General features: G+C 39.4%; 1 protein-coding gene across 1 annotated transcript in view; it reads left to right on the top strand.

Moving 5' to 3' along the window:
- The window catches only part of SLC6A17 (solute carrier family 6 member 17), a 260585-nt gene that overhangs the window by 195630 nt on the left and 45090 nt on the right, over nucleotides 1-19865 (top strand). Inside the window, 1 exon segment of the mRNA XM_053706840.1 lies at nucleotides 15021-15180. Within this exon segment, the coding sequence (XP_053562815.1) occupies nucleotides 15021-15180 (160 nt within the window).

Raw genomic sequence — 19865 nt, 5'->3', positions numbered from 1 at the left:
CGTAGTTCCCCAAAAAAGAGGGAACATTCAGACCAATTTTGGATTTGAAGATCCTAAACAAATTTCTCAGGGTACCATCGTTCAAGATGGAAACCATTCGAACGATTCTACCCACTATCCAGGAAGGTCAATTTATGACTACCGTGGATCTAAAGGATGCGTACCTACATATTCCTATCCACAAAGAACATCATCAGTTTCTAAGGTTCGCCTTTCTGGACAAACATTACCAGTTTGTGGCCCTCCCATTCGGGTTAGCCACTGCTCCAAGGATTTTCACAAAGGTACTAGGGTCCCTTCTAGCGGTTCTAAGACCGAGGGGCATTGCAGTAGTACCTTACTTGGATGACATTCTAATACAAGCGTCGTCCCTGTCAAAAGCAAAGGCTCATAAAGACATCGTTCTGGCCTTTCTCAGATCACACGGATGGAAGGTGAACATAGAAAAAAGTTCTCTGTCTCCGTCAACAAGAGTTCCCTTCTTGGGAACAATAATAGATTCCTTAGAAATGAGGATTTTTCTGACAGAGGTCAGAAAGTCAAAACTTCTAAGCACTTGTCAAGTTCTTCATTCTGTTCCACGTCCTTCCATAGCGCAGTGCATGGAAGTAGTAGGGTTGATGGTTGCAGCAATGGACATAGTTCCTTTTGCACGAATTCATCTAAGACCATTACAACTGTGCATGCTCAAACAGTGGAATGGGGACTATACAGACTTGTCTCCAATGATTCAAGTAGATCAGAAGACCAGAGATTCACTCCGTTGGTGGCTGACCCTGGACCATCTATCCCAGGGAATGAGCTTCCACAGACCAGAGTGGGTCATTGTCATGACCGACGCCAGTCTAGTGGGCTGGGGCGCGGTCTGGGAATCCCTGAAAGCTCAGGGACTATGGTCTCGGGAAGAGTCTCTTCTCCCGATAAACATTCTGGAACTAAGAGCGATCTTCAATGCTCTCAGGGCTTGGCCTCAGCTAGCAAAGGCCAGATTCATAAGATTCCAATCAGACAACATGACGACCGTTGCGTATATCAATCAGGGGGAAAAAAGGAGTTCCCTGGCGATGAAAGAAGTGACCAAAATAATTCAATGGGCGGAGGATCACTCCTGCCACCTATCTGCGATCCACATCCCAGGTGTGGAAAACTGGGAAGCGGATTATCTGAGTCGTCAGACATTCCATCCGAGGGAGTGGGAACTCCACCCGGAGATCTTTGCCCAACTAACTCAATTATGGGGCATTCCAGACATGGATCTGATGGCGTCTCGTCAGAACTTCAAGGTTCCTTGCTACGGGTCCAGATCCAGGGATCCCAAGGCGACTCTAGTAGATGCACTAGTAGCACCTTGGACCTTCAACCTAGCTTATGTATTTCCACCGTTTCCTCTCATTCCCAGGCTGGTAGCCAGGATCAAACAGGAGAGGTCCTTGGTGATCTTGATAGCTCCTGCGTGGCCACGCAGGACTTGGTATGCAGACCTGGTGAATATGTCATCGGTTCCACCATGGAAGCTACCTTTTGAGACAGGACCTTCTTGTTCAGGGTCCATTCGAACATCCAAATCTGGTCTCCCTCCAGCTGATGGCTTGGAGATTGAACGCTTGATTCTATCAAAGCGTGGGTTTTCAGATTCTGTGATAGATACTCTGGTTCAAGCCAGAAAACCGGTAACTAGAAAGATTTACCATAAAATATGGAAAAGATATATCTGTTGGTGTGAATCCAAAGGATTCCCATGGAATAAGATAAGAATTCCTAAGATTCTCTCTTTTCTACAAGAAGGTTTGGAGAAAGGATTATCTGCAAGTTCTCTAAAGGGACAGAGCTCTGCTTTATCTGTCTTACTACACAAAAGACTGGCAGCTGTGCCAGATGTTCAAGCATTTGTTCAGGCTCTGGTTAGGATCAAGCCTGTTTACAGACCTTTGACTCCTCCCTGGAGTCTAAATCTAGTTCTTCAGTTCTTCAAGGGGTTCCGTTTGAACCTTTACATTCCATAGATATTAAGTTACTATCTTGGAAAGTTTTGTTTTTGGTTGCTATTTCTTCTGCTAGAAGAGTTTCAGAGTTATCTACTCTGCAGTGTTCTCCGCCCTATCTGGTGTTCCATGCAGATAAGGTGGTTTTGCGTACTAAGCCTGGTTTTCTTCCAAAGGTTGTTTCTAACAAGAATATTAACCAGGAGATAGTTGTACCTTCTTTATGTCCGAATCCAGTTTCAAAGAAGGAACGTTTGTTACACAATTTGGACGTAGTCCGTGCTCTAAAATTCTTTTTAGAGGCTACATAAGATTTCAGACAAACATCTTCTTTGTTTGTTGTTTATTCTGGTAAAAGGAGAGGTCAAAAAGCGACTTCTACCTCTCTTTCCTTTTGGCTTAAAAGCATCATCCGATTGGCTTATGAGACTGCCGGACGGCAGCCTCCTGAAAGAATCACAGCTCACTCCACTAGGGCTGTGGCTTCCACATGGGCCTTCAAGAACGAGGCTTCTGTTGACCAGATATGTAAGGCAGCGACTTGGTCTTCACTGCACACTTTTGCCAAATTTTACAAATTTAATACTTTTGCTTCTTCGGAGGCTATTTTTGGGAGAAAGGTTTTGCAAGCCGTGGTGCCTTCCGTTTAGGTAACCTGATTTGTTCCCTCCCTTCATCCGTGTCCTAAAGCTTTGGTATTGGTTCCCACAAGTAAGGATGATGCCGTGGACCGGACACACTAATGTTGGAGAAAACAGAATTTATGCTTACCTGATAAATTACTTTCTCCAACGGTGTGTCCGGTCCACGGCCCGCCCTGGTTTTTTAATCAGGTCTGATGAATTATTTTCTCTAACTACAGTCACCACGGTACCATATGGTTTCTCCTATATTTTTCCTCCTGTCCGTCGGTCGAATGACTGGGGTGGGCGGAGCCTAGGAGGGACTATATGGCCAGCTTTGCTGGGACTCTTTGCCATTTCCTGTTGGGGAAGAGATATTCCCACAAGTAAGGATGACGCCGTGGACCGGACACACCGTTGGAGAAAGTAATTTATCAGGTAAGCATAAATTCTGTTATTTCACTTGAGTGGCTTAAGGAGGTAATCAAAATGATCCCGTTTTAATTTTTTCTTTGTGTTCAGCATTTGTAATCCTTAATATAAGAATTTTCTGTATTTTAATAATCTTATATTTTTAAGTGAGACTCATATCGATCTTCTTCATAAACTCTTACAGTTTATAGTAAACTGATTTTTCAAATGTCACTGTATATGTCATAATTTTGTGTATATGTATATATATATATGTATATATATATATATATATATATATATATATATATATATATATATATATATATATATATATATATATATATATACAGGTGGCCCTTGTTTTACAACGGTTCAATTTACACTGTTTCAGAATAACAACCTTTTTTCCAGTCATGTGACTGCTATTGAAAAGCATTGAGAAGCAGTGCATTTATTAAAATAGCCAGTAGGTGGAGCTGTCTGCTTGTGTTGCAGCAAAGCCAAGCAAGCTGAAATTAATCAGTTTAACCAGACCTGAGCTATCAAGCAGATTTCAAAGGAGCAAGATCTTCCTGTTTATAAATCAGTCCAGATTGGAATGCATAGAAATAATTGTTTGCAGAAAAATGCAAGTGAAGTCTGTGTTGTGTGATTATTTTATTAGGTTTATAATGCCGTTTAGCAAATGTTTTTGTTCATTTAATTTAGTTTTATTATATATTCTGTGTTGTTTAATTATTTTATTAGGTTTATAATGCTGTTTAGCATTTAAAGTCTTCATTTCAAAGCTTTAAAAATAATGTATTAGGTGTTACTTATGACAATTTTGAGAGGGGCCTGGAACCTATCTCCCTCACTTCCCTTTGACTTACATTATAAACTGGGTTTCAATTTACAACGGTTTCGATTTACAACCATTCCTTCTGGAACATAACCCTGGCGTAAACTGAGGGCTACCTGTGTGTGTATGTATGTATATGTATATGTATATGTATATGTATATGTATATATATATATATATATATATATATATATATATATATGCTAAATATTATTATAATACAATTACATGGGAACAGACAGGTTGTATATACTGCCATAAATATTATAAAAGCTGGGCCTACACCTAGAATTCTTTAATATACAGGGAATGATTCGGTTATTACAAATATTTTCATATTAGATCTTAATTAAACTTGCATTCTTTCATCTTTGTTAAAACAACTTCTAGCTTAACCTCAAAGATATGGTGAGAGGTCTATTTCGGAGTTAAGTCCATTTGGGTATATTCATGTAGTAAATTAACTCAGCTTCTTTTCTTAATAATTTTAGTTAGTAATTCCCCCCTCTCCAATCTGGGCATACTATACAGATACCCCATTACTGTAGGTCTTTAGGATTATTTGCAGGGATAGGCATGGACCAAGACTGTGGCGGACATTTTCCAAAGTACAGGCCTTAGTGAAGGACACCAAGGTACATTTCAAATTAAAAACATAAAAAAACACTCTCTTTAGCGAGAGGGTAGTGGATGCATGGTGGAATAGCCACCTAGCAGAAGCGGTAGAGACAATGAAGGAGTTTAAACATGCATGGGATAGGCATAAGGCTATACTAGATATAAGATAATACCAGGAACTAATGAAAGTATTCAGAAAATTGGGCAGACTAGATGGGCAGAATGGTTCCTATCTGCCAACACATTCTATGTTTCTATAAGTCAGGAGAGGGGCATTGCAGACACCAATTAACTAGTCATGGCAGTTTCTTTATAATCCCTCCCTCACTGGATATCCCCCCTGCAGCATAGCTATGTTCCATACAGCATGGGCAGCACTTTTCATGTACTGCCCATCAGCACCCAGAAATAAAATATGTATCTGTGGTTGACAGGCAGTACAGAATTGTTACCAGCTCTCCTAGATCTATTGACTGCAGAGAGCCTGTTTTAACCCTTCACTCTTCCCTGGGTGGTCTAAGCATGCAGATCCCCGGGCTGCTAACACGTTCACTGGGTGCCCCTAGGATTAGGGGGAGTCTGGGACCCCTGTTTCAATAGGATCCTGGAGGCTCCTGCTGCTAGGACTCTTGATACTGTCTGAGAATGATGGGAGTCAGAGTAACCAGTTTAAAGAGGCTGCTTGGGGGCTCTGCAGCTCCTGACAAAACCCAAACACCCACCCACCTTGATGTTAATTGCATTATCATCATGGTTGGTTACTTACTTGGTTAGGTTTATCAGAGTAGGCAGCGGTCTTTTACACACAGACACCAGCACCACGCTGCCGCACAGATCAAGGAATCGGAACGGTTCATGACACAAGCTGCACTGCAGGCAGCTTGCTTCTTCCCTCTCTCTCACTTACGTGGCATCACACGGGCATGGCACCAACCCCGCAAAACTTGGTGCCGCATTCGTCAAGCAGTGAGTCAGGACCAGTATTCATCTGTCCTACTGCTTCCTCCCTGGCACAAAACAGGCGGCGGACACTGCAAGAGCCAGTTGCAGACACCAGTGTCCGTGTACGGACACCTTGCCTATCCCTGATTATTTGTATGGACCTCCTAGAAGTGACTATATAAATGTGTATCAAGATTCCCCTTCTCTATACAATACAGGGGCTTGTGAATTCTGTCTCTGAGGCTTCTGGTGGTTTCGCCCAAATATGTACAGAAACTTGATTCCTACATTAAAGACTCCACACAGGTATTAAGAATATTAAGATATCCCAATTAATCAAAATATTATTTTGGCATCCTGTGATGTCTCCTCTCTGTATAGCTCTATTGATCATAAATTAGGTATTGCGACAATAAATAGCTATCTAGAGAAAGATCCAGATATCCACACAGATCAGAAGAAGTTCCTACTTGATAGTATACTCTTTATTTTGGAACATAACTATTTCTCATTTAATAGAAACTATTTCCTCCAAATAGAGGGGACCGCTATGGGAACGAGATTCGCACAGAGCTATGCCAACCTATTTATGAGTTATTGGGAAGAAAGTTTCATCCCATTGGTAGAGCCCAGTGTGAATCTCGTCCTCTATAAGAGATATATAGACAACATCCTTATTGTATGGCAGAGGAGTGAGTTAGAACTCATAAATCTATTTGATACCATGAATATGAACAATAGGGGCCTTACATTTACCTATCAGTATAGTGATAATATTATTACATTTTTAGATTTGGAAATCTCTCTAGAAGAAATAAATTTGAAACAAAAAGTTTTTTTAAACCTGTTGATTCCAACAATTACATTCATGGAAAAAGTTGCCATTTAAAGAAATGGATTGACAATATCCCCTTCCGCCAATTCCTTAGGATCAGAAAAAACTGTTCAAAAATAAGTGACTATGAGACCCAAGTAGCAATACTTGAAAAAAGATTTCAAGAAAGAAGTTATGAACAAAATAATATAGATATAGCAAAAACAAAAACATCAGATAGAGAGAAATACTCTCATAAATTATAAAAGTCCTGTAAATAGAGACAATCAAAAAACTATAAATGTACCCTTTATTACACAATATAATAGTGATTATAGAACAATAAGAAAAATTATCAGTAGACATTGGCACCTCGTCAAATCTGACCCCATTATTGGGGACAAAATAACACCTTTTCCACAAATTATCTATAGGAGGGCTAATAATCTAAAGTCAAACTTAGCACCCAGTGAGTTTAAAAAGAGCCAAAATAGATTAAGAGATGTTGATTTAAATGGACATGATGTAAGAGGTTTTTACCCTTGCTTTACATGTAGAGCATGTAGATATAGTACAAAACTTATGAAATTCCTGGTCCCCAATACAGGGAAAGAGTTTATTATAAGATACACTATAAGATGTACCCAAAAAGGAGTTGTCTATATGCTTAAATGCTCATGTAACCTTATTTATTTGGGCGAAATCACCAGAGGCCTCAGAGACAGAATTCGTGAGCACCTGTATGGTAAAGAGAAGGGGAATCTTGATACACATTTATATAGTCACTTCCAGGAGGTCCATAGAAATAATCCTAAAGACCTACAGTATTGGGATATCTGTATAGTACGCCCAGATAGGAGAGGGGGGAATTACAAACTAAAATTATTAAGAAAAGAAGCTGAGTTAATTTACTACATGGATACACTGTACCCAAATGGGCTTAACTCCGACGTAGACCTCTCACCCTTTCTTTGAGGTTAAACTAGAAGTTGTTTTTACAAATATGAAAGAATGTAAGTTTAATTAAGAATAACCGAATCATTCTCTGTATATTAAAGAATTCTAGGTGTAGGCCCAGCTTTCATAATATTTATGGTAGTATATACAACCTGTCTGTTCCCATGTAATTGTATTAAAATAATATTTAGAGTATATATATATATATATATATATATATATATATATTGTGTGTGTGTATATATATATATATATATATATACAAAATTATGAAATATACGGTGACATTTGAAAAATCAGTTTATTATAAACTGTAAGAGTTTATGAAGAAGATCGATATGAGTCTCATTTAAAAATATAAGATTATTAAAATACAGAAAATTCTTATATTACCAGCTTTTTAAGCATGTTCTCTATAAAAACTGGTAGAATATGCGGTGTAAATATAATTAATTAGTCCACTATTACCGAAGTTGTTTATTCAATCTTTGAATTTGGACCGAAAAACTTCTTTCAAATTTGTAACATCTTATTGGACATTGATAGTGTGCATCTTACGCAAACTAGTGTATTGAAAATATTCAGATAGATAACTCTAATTTTAGAAATTGCTATAGAATAGATAGTTATTTCTATATATCTCTATTATCTGTATTTTTATACATTCCCTACAGCTCTATGGATATATTGTATGCCAAAACCATCTAAAAGTACCGAGTCAAAACACCACCTTTAGATTGTATATCTTAATAACCAAGGATTACAAATGCCGAACACGAAGAAAAAATTCAAACGGGATCATTTTGATTACCTCCTTAAACCACTCAAGTGAAATACCACCTTTATTCTTTGTATTTGAGATTAACCAATAGAAAGACAAGCACAGGTACAAGAGAACAATCGTGGACAACTGGCTAAGCTATCTTGAAAAAGCCCAATTAATGCGTGAAACGCGTTGAAGCTTACCAGCTTGTCTGTATCCATATTCACTCTGTCCCGCTAGAGTTTGGCCAAACTCGTGACTTGACTATCACCCACTAGTAATATCCACTTTAGAGAAAAAGAGCTACCTGTGAACTGACAAGATACTTACTTGTGAACTGACAAGTTACATTTACCTGTGTGCAAATTGCACTAAATGCAGGACCATATCTGAAATCCGGAGGAGACCGCCTATTGTGACCTGAACGCCAACCGGTAATATTATCCGTTTGAGGAGGCTAAGAAAGAAAAAAGCCACTGGAGAACTGACAAGTTACCTGCGTGCAATATTGCACTAAGTTCGGGTTTGTATCATCATGTCTGGAGGAGACCGTCCATCTGTCACAGAACAGTGAGTACAGGTTGTTACCACTAACAACATATGTGACCGCAAAAGTGATTTCATCTTTACGAAAAGTTTACACAAACGTAAACTGTTTTGTGTACCAGGAGTGACATATTTAAGTAACATGTATAGTGACATTGTCTATTCACATAGATTTGGGAAGTTATTCTATATCAACTGTGACATCGCCAATAACCAACACTCATTTGAGTTTCCACGGCTTGAACACATAACATTATCCCCAAAAAAACTTTTGGCTTTATTTTCAAGGCTATCTTTTAAGGCAAAATATTTTTTAAGGCCGTATTTTAAAGGTGGTATTTGTTTTGGCGCTTTTGGGAGACGTCACTGATATTTTCTCTTTTTGGACATTTTTATTATTTTGGACTTTTGATGACAATAGTCCTACATTTTATTACATTTAAGTTGTTTATGTATGTATTTTAATTTCAAATGTAATCCTTTTTTATGTTCGATATCTTAGTCTGATTTTTCTAGGATCTACTTTGCAGCTGCACAGATAGTGCCTTTCAATGTATGCTAAGAATATATTTTCTAAAAAATATTTTTGATAATATATTTGCTACAAAGTAACTTTATGCTACAAGTTTTCTAAGATTCAATATAGCATTTTTTCAACCTATATGTAACAAAGTTCGTTCCGTATTTAGTATACTTAGAAGTATCTATACGCAACATAGTTTTTTTTTATCTAATACAGATTATTAGCTTTCACTAAGATTTTATGTTTTTATGTTATCTGTAACTATTAAAACATTATTTACATATACACAAAGTTTCATTTTCTGACCTGTACAAACACTGTTTAATAGCAGACTACCACTGAGTAATATATACTCTCTATTTTTACTTATATATTCTTTATAAATTTTCACCTTATAGCACTCAAGTATATTGTGCCTATACCTCACATTACTTGAAGTTATCCCTATCACAGTCAGCTAGAGCACCCTCCTTTCTTCCATTTTTTCTTTATAGTTTGGTTATCCCTGTGGAGGGGTTCCCTAGGAGAGGCAGTGGGTGTACAGTCTAGCGCAGCACTTTTTTCTGTTTTTAGTGTTCAAACTCTAATCAAGAAGTGGAAAATGAGAGGTTCTGTTGAAACCAAACCACGGTCAGGTAGACCAACTAAAATTTCAGCCACAACTGCCAGGAGAATTGTTCGTGATGCAAAGAAAACCCCACAAATAACTTCAGGTTAAATACAGGACTCTCTGAAACATGTGATGTGGCTGTTTCAAGATGCACAATAAGGAGGCACTTGAAGAAAGATGGGCTGCATGGTCGAGTCGCCAGAAGAAAGCCATTATTACGCAAATGCCACAAAGTATCCCGCTTACAATATGCCAAACAGCACAAAGACAAGCCTCAAACCTTCTGGCACAAAGTCATTTGGAGTGATGAGACCAAAATTGAGTTTTTTGGCCACAACCATAAATGCTACACTTGGAGAGGAGTCAACAAGGCCTATGATGAAATGTACACCATTCCTACTGTGAAACACGGAGGTGGATCACTGATGTTTTGGGGATGTGTGAGCTACAAAGGCACAGGAAATTTGGTCAGAATTGATGGCAAGATGAATGCAGTATGTCATCAAAAAATACTGGAGGAAAATTTGCATTCAACATCCCGGGAGCTGCGCATGGGACGTTCTTGGACATTGTAAAATGACAATGATCCTAAACACAAGGCCAAGTTGACCTGTCATTGACTACAGCAGAATAAAGTGAAGGTTCTGGAGTGGCCATCTCAGTCTCCTGACCTCAATATCATTGAGCCACTCTGGGGAGATCTCAAACGTGCAGTTCATGCAAGACAGCCCAAGAATTTACAGGAACTGGAGGCTTTTTGTCAGGAAGAATGGGCAGCTTTACCATCTGAGAAGATAAAAAGCCTCATCCACAAATACCACAAAAGACTTCAAGCTGTCATTGATGTTAAAGGGGGCAATACACGGTATTAAGAACTGGGGTATGTAAACTTTTGATCAGGGTCATTTGGGTAGTTTCTGTTGTCATTATGACTTAAAAAGAGTAAACACAGTTGATTGATAATAAATGGCTTCAGCCAAACACTAACCATGAGTTAAAGAAAAGTTTTTGTATTATCATTCATATTTTCTGAAAAATGGCTAAAAAATCAAATTCTGCCAGGGTATGTAAACTTATGAAGGCAAATATATATATATTGCTCTCCATTTGTTAAGACTATAACAAATATATTAACGATATTACAAGTGAAGCGCTAATTTATCGCATGCCCATAAATGGGCAAATTTGTCCATTTGTGGGCGTGCAATAAATAACCAGCCATAACTAGTTGCTGGTTATTGCTACCGCGAGCTTGCTGTAGCAATTAGCGCTCAGAAAATTAACCAGAGGTCAGAATAACCCCAATTGCCTCCAAAATAAAGAATATTCTTTATATACTAAAAAGTGCCTTTACATTGCAGTCTATGGGAACTGTGTGTTCCCTGTAAATATATATGTATTTGCTTATATACATTTAGGATAAACACATAAATATATATGTATATGTTAATATACATATATATTTACAATCTGCTGCCCATCGCTGTTTGACTTACCCCCTTCACTGTGCTAGTTCTCATGCCATATCACTTATTACTAAGTGAAGACCACATAACGCTTTTGTGTAAGCGATATTTTGCACTCCATTTATAATCTTGCCCATAATATTTTAACTTGTTCGCTGCGCTGCTAAAGGCAGCCCACGGCAGAATGCTATTTGGCTGAGAGGTGACTTTCAACCTCTTAGCCAATAGCTGTAGGGAAATCCAGCTTTACGCCACAAAACACAGCACCAAACTGGATTTTCCACACGGCTATTGGCTAAGAGGTGGAAATGTCACCTCTTAGCCAGTTAGCGTTCTGCCGTGGGCTGCCTTTAGCAGCTCAGCGCAGCGAATACTGCTAACAAATAAAGTGGCTTTTAGAATGAAGTATTTTATACTTCATGAATGAAAGTCCCTTTTATTTATTACAATGGTAAATCCTAGCGTTTCACAACATGTTAAATACATATTAGAAATATGTATTTAAGAATATATAGAACATATTCTTCTATGTGAAGAACATTGGAATGTAAAATATTAATATTTGATGTCGGGTTAGCGCACTTGAGAAAATGTGATCGGGTTTGCACGTGAGTAAGGGTGTTATTTTTTTCCACTTTTCAAGATCTATTGAAGTCTATGGGGGAATACGTTAACGCGGTTGCAGCATTCGTACTTCGGCTTTTTGCGCATGTTGAGTTAGCGCTCGTGCAAAAACTTTTTACTTACAACTTGTAATACGCTCACTACCCGATACACACAAAAAGCCTCCGTCTAGCAAAGTTAACTCGTGAGAGGGAGCACAAATCAGCACTCATCTGGTAATGTCATAACGTTATGAAGACTGAGATTTTCTCCAATGAATGGGAGACGCAAATATAGAACATTTTTGCTAAATATAAAATCTGTGAGACTGATGGGGCTGAATTACAAAAAAAAATGTCTCTCTTATCATCTATCTCATTGTTTGCTAGTCTTTTATATAAAACTAGTCCTAAAGCCCGTTCACATGGGCCATTTCTTGCAGTACAGCGGTCCCACCTCTTGCTCTCTCTCTCCCCCTCTCTTTTGCGCTCTCTCCCCCTCTCTTTTGCGCTCTCTCCCCCTCTCTTTTGCGCTCTCTCCCCCTCTCTTTTGCGCTCTCTCCCCCTCTCTTTTGCGCTCTCTCCCCCTCTCTTTTGCGCTCTCTCCCCCTCTCTTTTGCGCTCTCCCCCTCTCTTTTACGCTCTCTCTCTCCCCTCTCTTTTACGCTCTCCCCCTCTCTTTTACGCTCTCTCTCTCCCCTCTCTTTTACGCTCTCTCTCTCCCCCCTCTCTTTTGCGTTCTCTCTTTTGTGCTCTCTATCTCCCCCCTCTTTTGCGCATGCTCTCTCCCCCTCTCTTTTGCTCTCTCCCCCTCTCTTTTGCTCTCTCTCCCTCTCTTTTGCTCTCTCTCCCTCTCTTTTGCTCTCTCTCCCTCTCTTTTGCTCTCTCTCCCCCTCGCCGTGGACCTGAATACGTTTGCCAAAGTTATCAAGAAAGCTGTCAAAAAGCCGCGCACCAAGTACGGTGCGATGAGCAGCGGACTGTTGTTAACTGACAGTCATCGATCTCGCTGCTCATCGGCTTATTTGCAGCTTTCTTGCTAGCCTGTCACTAAGCACCCACACTATACTATACAGTTTTACCCCCTAAACCGCCGCTCCCAGAGCCCCCCACACCTAAATAAATGTATTAACCCCTAAACCGCCGCTCCTGGACCCCGCCGCCACTATAATAAATATATGAACCCCTAAACCGCCGCTCCCAGACCCCACCGCCACCTACATTATACCTATTACCCCTAATCTGCTGCCCCCTATACTGCCGCCACCTACATAAAGTTATTAACCCCTATCCTGCCGATCCCGGAACCCTCCACAAATAAATTAATTGTTTAACTCCTAAACCACCGCACCCGGAGCCCTCCGCCACCTACATTACATTGATTAACCCCTAATCTACCCCCCAAACCGCCGCCAATATATTAAATGAATTAACCCCTACACCTAAGTCTAACACCCCCCTAACTTAAATATTATTTAAATTAATCTAAATAAATATTCCTATAATTAAATAAATTAATCCTATTTAAAACTAAATACTTACCTATAAAATAAACCCTAAGATAGCTACAATATAATTAATAATTACATTGTAGCTATTTTAGGGTTTATTTTTGTTTTACAGGCAACTTTGTATTTATTTTAACTAGGTACAATAGCTATTAAATAGTTATTAACTATTTAATAGCTACCTAGCTAAATAAATACAAAATTACCTGTAAAATAAATCCTAACCTAAGTTACAATTACACCTAACACTACACTATCATTAAATAAATTAAATTAACTACAATTACCTAACATTAAATAAAATTAACTAAAAATAACTAAAGTACAAAAAAACAACAACTCTAAATTACAGAAAATAAAAAATTACAAGAAGTTTAAACTAATTACACCTAATCTAAGCCCCCTAATAAAATAGCCCCCCAAAATAATAAAATGCCCTACCCTATACTAAATTACAAATAGCCCTTAAAAGGGCTTTTTGCAGGGCATTGCCCCAAAGTAATCAGCTCTTTTACCTGTAAAAAAAAAAAAAGAAATACAACCCCCCAACATTAAAACCCACCACCCACACACCCAAGCCTACTCTAAAACCCACCCAAACCCCCTTAAAAAAACCTAACACTAACCCCTTAAAGATCACCCTACCTTGAGCCGTCTTAACCCAGCCGGGCACCAGTGGTCATCCGATCTGTCCAGTAGTCTTCATCCGATGGGCCAGAAGAGGACATCCGGACCGGGAGAAGGCTTCATCCAAGCGGCATCTTCTATCTTCATCCATCCGACGAGGAACGGCTCCATCTTGAAGAACTCCGGCGCGGAATATCCTTCTAGGCCGACAACTAACGACGGATGAATATTCCTTTAAATGACATCATCCAAGATGGCGTCCCTTGAATTCCGATTGGCTGATAGGATTCTATCAGCCAATCGGAATTAAGGTAGGAAAAATCCGAATGGCTAATGTAATCAGCCAATCGGATTGAACTTCAATCCGATTGGCTGATCCAATCAGCCAATAGAATGCGAGGTCAATCGATCTGTGTCCGGCGGATCGTATGTTACGTCACTAGATTCTACTTTTGACGGTCTGTAGGGCTTGATAACTATGGCGAATCAGCCTCGCCACAAATACGCTGCGGAATTCCAGCATATTTGCGGTTGACGGCTTGATAACTAGAGGCCTTGGCCTTCTATATAATAGGATTATCTCACCAAAATAGGTTAAAATATGAATTTCCCTATCTACCGCAGCTGCACAGCAAAGTAATCCTGGTAATAGTGTCCTGCCTTTGAAGGTTAATGTGATGGTAAATTTCAGACTTTATGAATGTTGCAATAAACAAGCAAAAACGCATAATAAAGTGTGTATATATTTTAGAATAAAAGATTTATAATCCTACTTGGTATCTTCTGTTCCTCCTCCCCCTTCATTTCCTCTTTTGGCTAGGCTGTGACATAGAGAGCAGTCCCGCCCAAGATTGTCATATGACAAATACACTGATTGGATATTAATTTGAATTGTCATAAATAAAAAAGAGCTTGTCCCAGAGGGCCGGCATAACATTGCAGTAGAAACATTACTATAGGTATTGATTTAACACATATACTTTTTTTTTTTTTTAATGACAAAGATTACATATAGGGCATTTGGTTAGCTAAAGTTTGCCATTACTTTAAGCAAGATAGTGTAAGTCTCATAGATGGATCCACCTGTGGATAATTTGTGCATCTCTTTGATACTTATGTTCTATGTTATTAATTTCATGCACATCGCTACACCATATAATTTTTCTTTCTGCTACTAATTGTAGTCAGCTGTTGCATCCTTGCCTTCCTGCTGGGTTTGATCTTTGTTCAGCGTTCTGGAAATTATTTCGTCACCATGTTTGATGATTACTCTGCCACACTACCACTCACCATTGTGGTCATCCTGGAAAACATTGCAGTAGCTTGGGTTTATGGCACAAAGAAGTAAGCATCTCACCACAACATGCCTATCACCTCATACTGCCAATATCTGTCTTTATTTCATCCTAGGTTACCTTTATATTATTTGTAACTGGGCATTTCTTTTTGGTTTGTGTGAGAACAAAATAATGAATTTTTAGAACTGTATTTACTTTCAAAAGATCTTAAAGGTTCTTGAAACCCAATATTTTAATTGATGATTCAAATAGATTGTACAAATATGAGTATTGAGGCCTGTGGAGCTATGTAGTATTTCAAAGGACCAGTATGGAGGTCAAAGATCTCCCCTAACCAGCCCCACACCCGTCATGCAGTGCCCCCGTCCTTTTGAGAGGTACCCCTACTAGGTCCTTGCTGGGTCCTGGCTCTTGTTTTGCCAGGCTTTCATGCAGAACATTCCAGTGCACTGCAGGCAAGCAGAGCTGGAATTAGCGGTAAGGTTAGAGTGCGGAGGGGGCTATGGGGGATGGGGCAAGAGGGAAGAGATAAGGGGATTAGAAGAGAAGAGGCATGGGGAAGGGTTATAGAAGGGGGAGAGAAGGGTTATAGATAAGGAATGGGGAGATAGAAGGGACATGGAAGTGGGGGAGAGCAGTGGTATGGGGGGATGAGAAGGGGTATGGACATGGGGGGGGTGAGTGTGTATGTGTATATATTTGTTTATAACCAATGAGTGTGAAAGGGTATATATGAGTGTGTAAATGGTTGTTTTAATAAGTAAAGGTGTATATATAGTTAGTGAATTACAGTGGGTGCACTCCCTAATGAAGTATGCTGTGCATGCCTATAAGCGTACAAATTTTAAACAAAATGTTCACAATGACCTAGATTACAAGTTTTGCGGTATGGTGTGGTACGGCTATACCACTGAAAAAATTGGCCATTAAGCGCAGAATGGCAGGTCTCCAGTATTACAAGTCGCTGCAGTACAACTATACCGCAAGCATTTTAGCCTGTAACGCAACTCTCCATTCCGTACTCAAAAATGACTTTTGAGTGCTGGATTTTCATAGCGCTGTATTACAGGTTGTGCATTCTGGTTAAAATGGTCTATACTGCCGCGATCCATTCCGCAATCTGAGACCAGTAGTTATGGATTTTGCGAAACAAAAATGTTTCACAAAACTCAGAACTAAAATGTTACAAAGTACACTAACACCCATGAACTACCTATTAAACCCTAAACCACCACCCTCCCACATCGCAAATTCTATATTACACCTATTAACCTCTAATCCACCGCCCACCCACACCGCCAACACTATATAAAGCTATTAACCCCTAAACCACCGCCCCCCCCATATCACTACTACTATAATAAACCTATTAACCCCTAAACTGCCGCCCCCCACATCGCTAATACTAAATTAAACCTATATAACCCCTAAACCGCCAGCCCCCCACATCGCATATCACTAAATTAACACTGTTTGCAAAAAATAATAAACTAAATTATCCAAAATAATAAAAATTACACCTAATCTAATAGTCCTATAAAAACAAAAAAGCCCCCCCAAATAAAAAAAAACCCTAACCTAACCATAAACTACCAATAGCCCTTAAATTGCCTTTTGTAGGGCATTGACCTAAGTTAAACAGTTCTTTTACATAAAAAAATTATAAAGACCCCCTAACAGTAAAACCCCCCTCCCAACAACCCCCAAAATAAAAAAGCCTAAGTCTAAAAAAAACTAACGGATAGATTACGAGTTTTGCGGTATGAGTGAAAAAGCAGCCTTATGGCTCTTTTTCACTACCTCTGGTATTAGCTGCACCGCACACTTTTTTGGCCATAACGCGATGTAACTACCGCAGCTTTCCAAAAGTCCTTTTTCAATGGGACTTCCTTTGTGCCGGTATTACGAGTTTGCCTGGGAGGCCAAAAAGTGAGCGGTACAGCCAATACCGTCAAGATCCATACCGTAAACTGAAAGTTAGTAGTTATGGGTTTTATGCTACATAGCTGTAACATAAAACTCATAACTAAAGTGCTAAAAAGTGTACTAACACCCATAAACTACCTATTAACCCCTAAACCAAGGCCCACCCACATCGCAAATAATAAAATAAAATTATTAACCCCTAATCTGCCGCTCCGGACAACGTCGCCACTATAATAAACATATTAACCCCTAAAACGCTGTACTCCCGCATCGCAAACACTAGTTAAATATTATTAACCCCTAATCCACTTTCCCTAACATTGCCGCAAACCTACATTACTGTTATTAACCCCTAATCTGCTGCCCCCAAAATCGTCGCCATTATACTAAAGTTATTCACGCCTAAATCTAACCCTAAATCTAACACCCCTAACTTTAATGTAATTAAAATAAATCTAAATAAAACCTACTATTAATAAATAACAGCTAGATTACGAGTTTTGTGGTAAGATGAAAAAGCAGCGTTTACAGGTGCTAACGCTGCTTTTTCACTACCGCTGGTATTACGAGTCTTGCAGGTTTAGGGGCACTGCACGCTTTTTTGGCCTTACCGCAAAACTACTTACATAAACTTTGTAAACCCTTTTTTCTATGGGACTTTCATAGCTCTGGTATTGCGAGTCTGTCCTGGGAGGCCAAAAAGTGAGCGGTACACCCTACCCCATCAAGATTCCTAACGCATTTTAAAGTCAGCAGTTATGAGTTTTACACTACAGAGACGTAGCATAAAACTCATAACTAAAGTGCTAAAAAGTACACCAACACCCATAAACTACCTATTAACCCCTAAACCGAGGCCCTCCTGCTTCGCAAACACTAGAATAAAATTATTGACCCCTAATCTGCCGCTCCCGACATCGCCGTCACTAGAATAAACATATGAACCCCTAAACCCCCACACTCCCGCCTCACAAACACAATTTAAATATTATTAACCCCTAATCTGCCGCCCCTAACATCGCCGCCACCTACATTATACTTATTAACCCCTAATCTGCTGCCCCAACATCGCCGACACCTACATTATATTTATTAACCCCTAATCTGCCTCCCCCAATGTCGCCGCAACCTACCTACACTTATTAACCCCTAATCTGCCGCCCCAACGTCGCTGCCACTATATTAAATTTATTAACCCCTAAACCTGTCTAACCCTAACACCCCCTAATTGAAATATAATTTAAATAAATCTAAATAAAATACTATAATAACTACATTATTTCTATTTAAAACTAAATACTTACCTATAAAATAAACCCTAAGCTAGCTACAATATAACTAATAGTTACATTGTAGCTATCTTAGGGTTTATTTTTATTTTACAGGCAAGTTGGTGTTTTTTTTAACTAGTTTGAATAGTTACTAAATAGTTATTAACTATTTAATAACTACCTAGCTAAAATAAATACAAATTGACCTGTAAAATAAAATCTAACCTATGTTACAATAACACCTAATCTTACACTACAAGTAAATAAATTCCCTACATGAAATACAATTAAATCAATTAAATTAGCTGAATCACAAAACCCCCCCACTAAATTACAGAAAATAAAAAACAAATTACAAGATCTTTAAACTAATTACACCTAATCTAAGAGCCCTATCAAAATAAAAAATCCCCCCATTAATAAAAAAAAAAACCTAGCCTAAACTAAACTACCAATAGCCCTTAAAAGGGCCTTTAGCTGGGCATTGCCCCAAAGAAATTGGCTCCTTTTTTCTGTAAAAAAAATAAAAAACAACCCCCCCAACAGTAAAACCCACCACCTACACAACCAACCCCCCAAATTAAATACTAACTAAAAAAGCTAAGCTTTTGGATGGGCATTGCCCTTAAAAGGGCATTTAGCTCTATTGCGGCCCAAAGTCCCTAATCTTAAAAATAAACCCACCCAATACACCCTTAAAAAAATCCTAACACTAACCCCCGAAGATTCACTTACCGGGAGAAGTCTTCATCCAAGCGGCAAGATGTCCTCAACGAAGCCGGCAGAAGTGGTCCTCCAGACGGGCAGAAGTGGTCCTCCAGATGGGCAGAAGTGGTCCTCCAGACGGGCAGAAGTGGTCCTCCAGATGGGCAGAAGTGGTCCTCCAGACGGCAGAAGTCTTCATCCAGACGGCATCTTTTATCTTCATCCTTCCGGCGCGGAGCGGGTCAATCTTCAAGACATCCGACGTGGAGTATCCTCTTCAAACGACGTCTTCTTCGTAATGAATGGGGTCCCTTAGATTCCGATTGACTGATAGAATTCTGTCAGCCAATCGGAATTAAGGTAGAAAAAATCCTATTGGCTGATGCAATCAGCCAATAGGATTGAGCTCGCATTCTACTGGCTGTTCCAATCAGCCAATAGAATGCAAGCTCAATCCTATTGGCTGATTGGATCAGCCAATAGGATTGAAGTTCAATCCTATTGATTGATTGCATCAGCCAGTAGGATTTTTTCTACCTTAATTCCGATTGGCTGATTCAATTCTATCAGCCAATCGGAATCTAAGGGACGCCATCTTGGATGATGTCATTTAAAGGAACCTTCATTCAGCAAGAAGCCGTCGATTGAAAAGGATGCTCCGCGTCGGATGTCTTGAAGATGGACCCGCTCCGCGCCGGAAGGATGAAGATAGAAGATGCCGTCTGGATGAAGAGTTCTGCCCATCTGGAGGCCCACTTCTGCCCGTCTGGAGGACCACTTCTGCCGGCTTCGTTGAGGACATCTTGCTGCTTGGATGAAGACTTCTTCC

Source organism: Bombina bombina, chromosome 3, assembly GCF_027579735.1.
Source record: "Bombina bombina isolate aBomBom1 chromosome 3, aBomBom1.pri, whole genome shotgun sequence".
Taxonomy (NCBI): Eukaryota; Metazoa; Chordata; class Amphibia; order Anura; family Bombinatoridae; genus Bombina; species Bombina bombina.
Note: the sequence above shows the minus strand (reverse complement) of the source record. Positions and strands in the feature narration are given on the sequence as shown.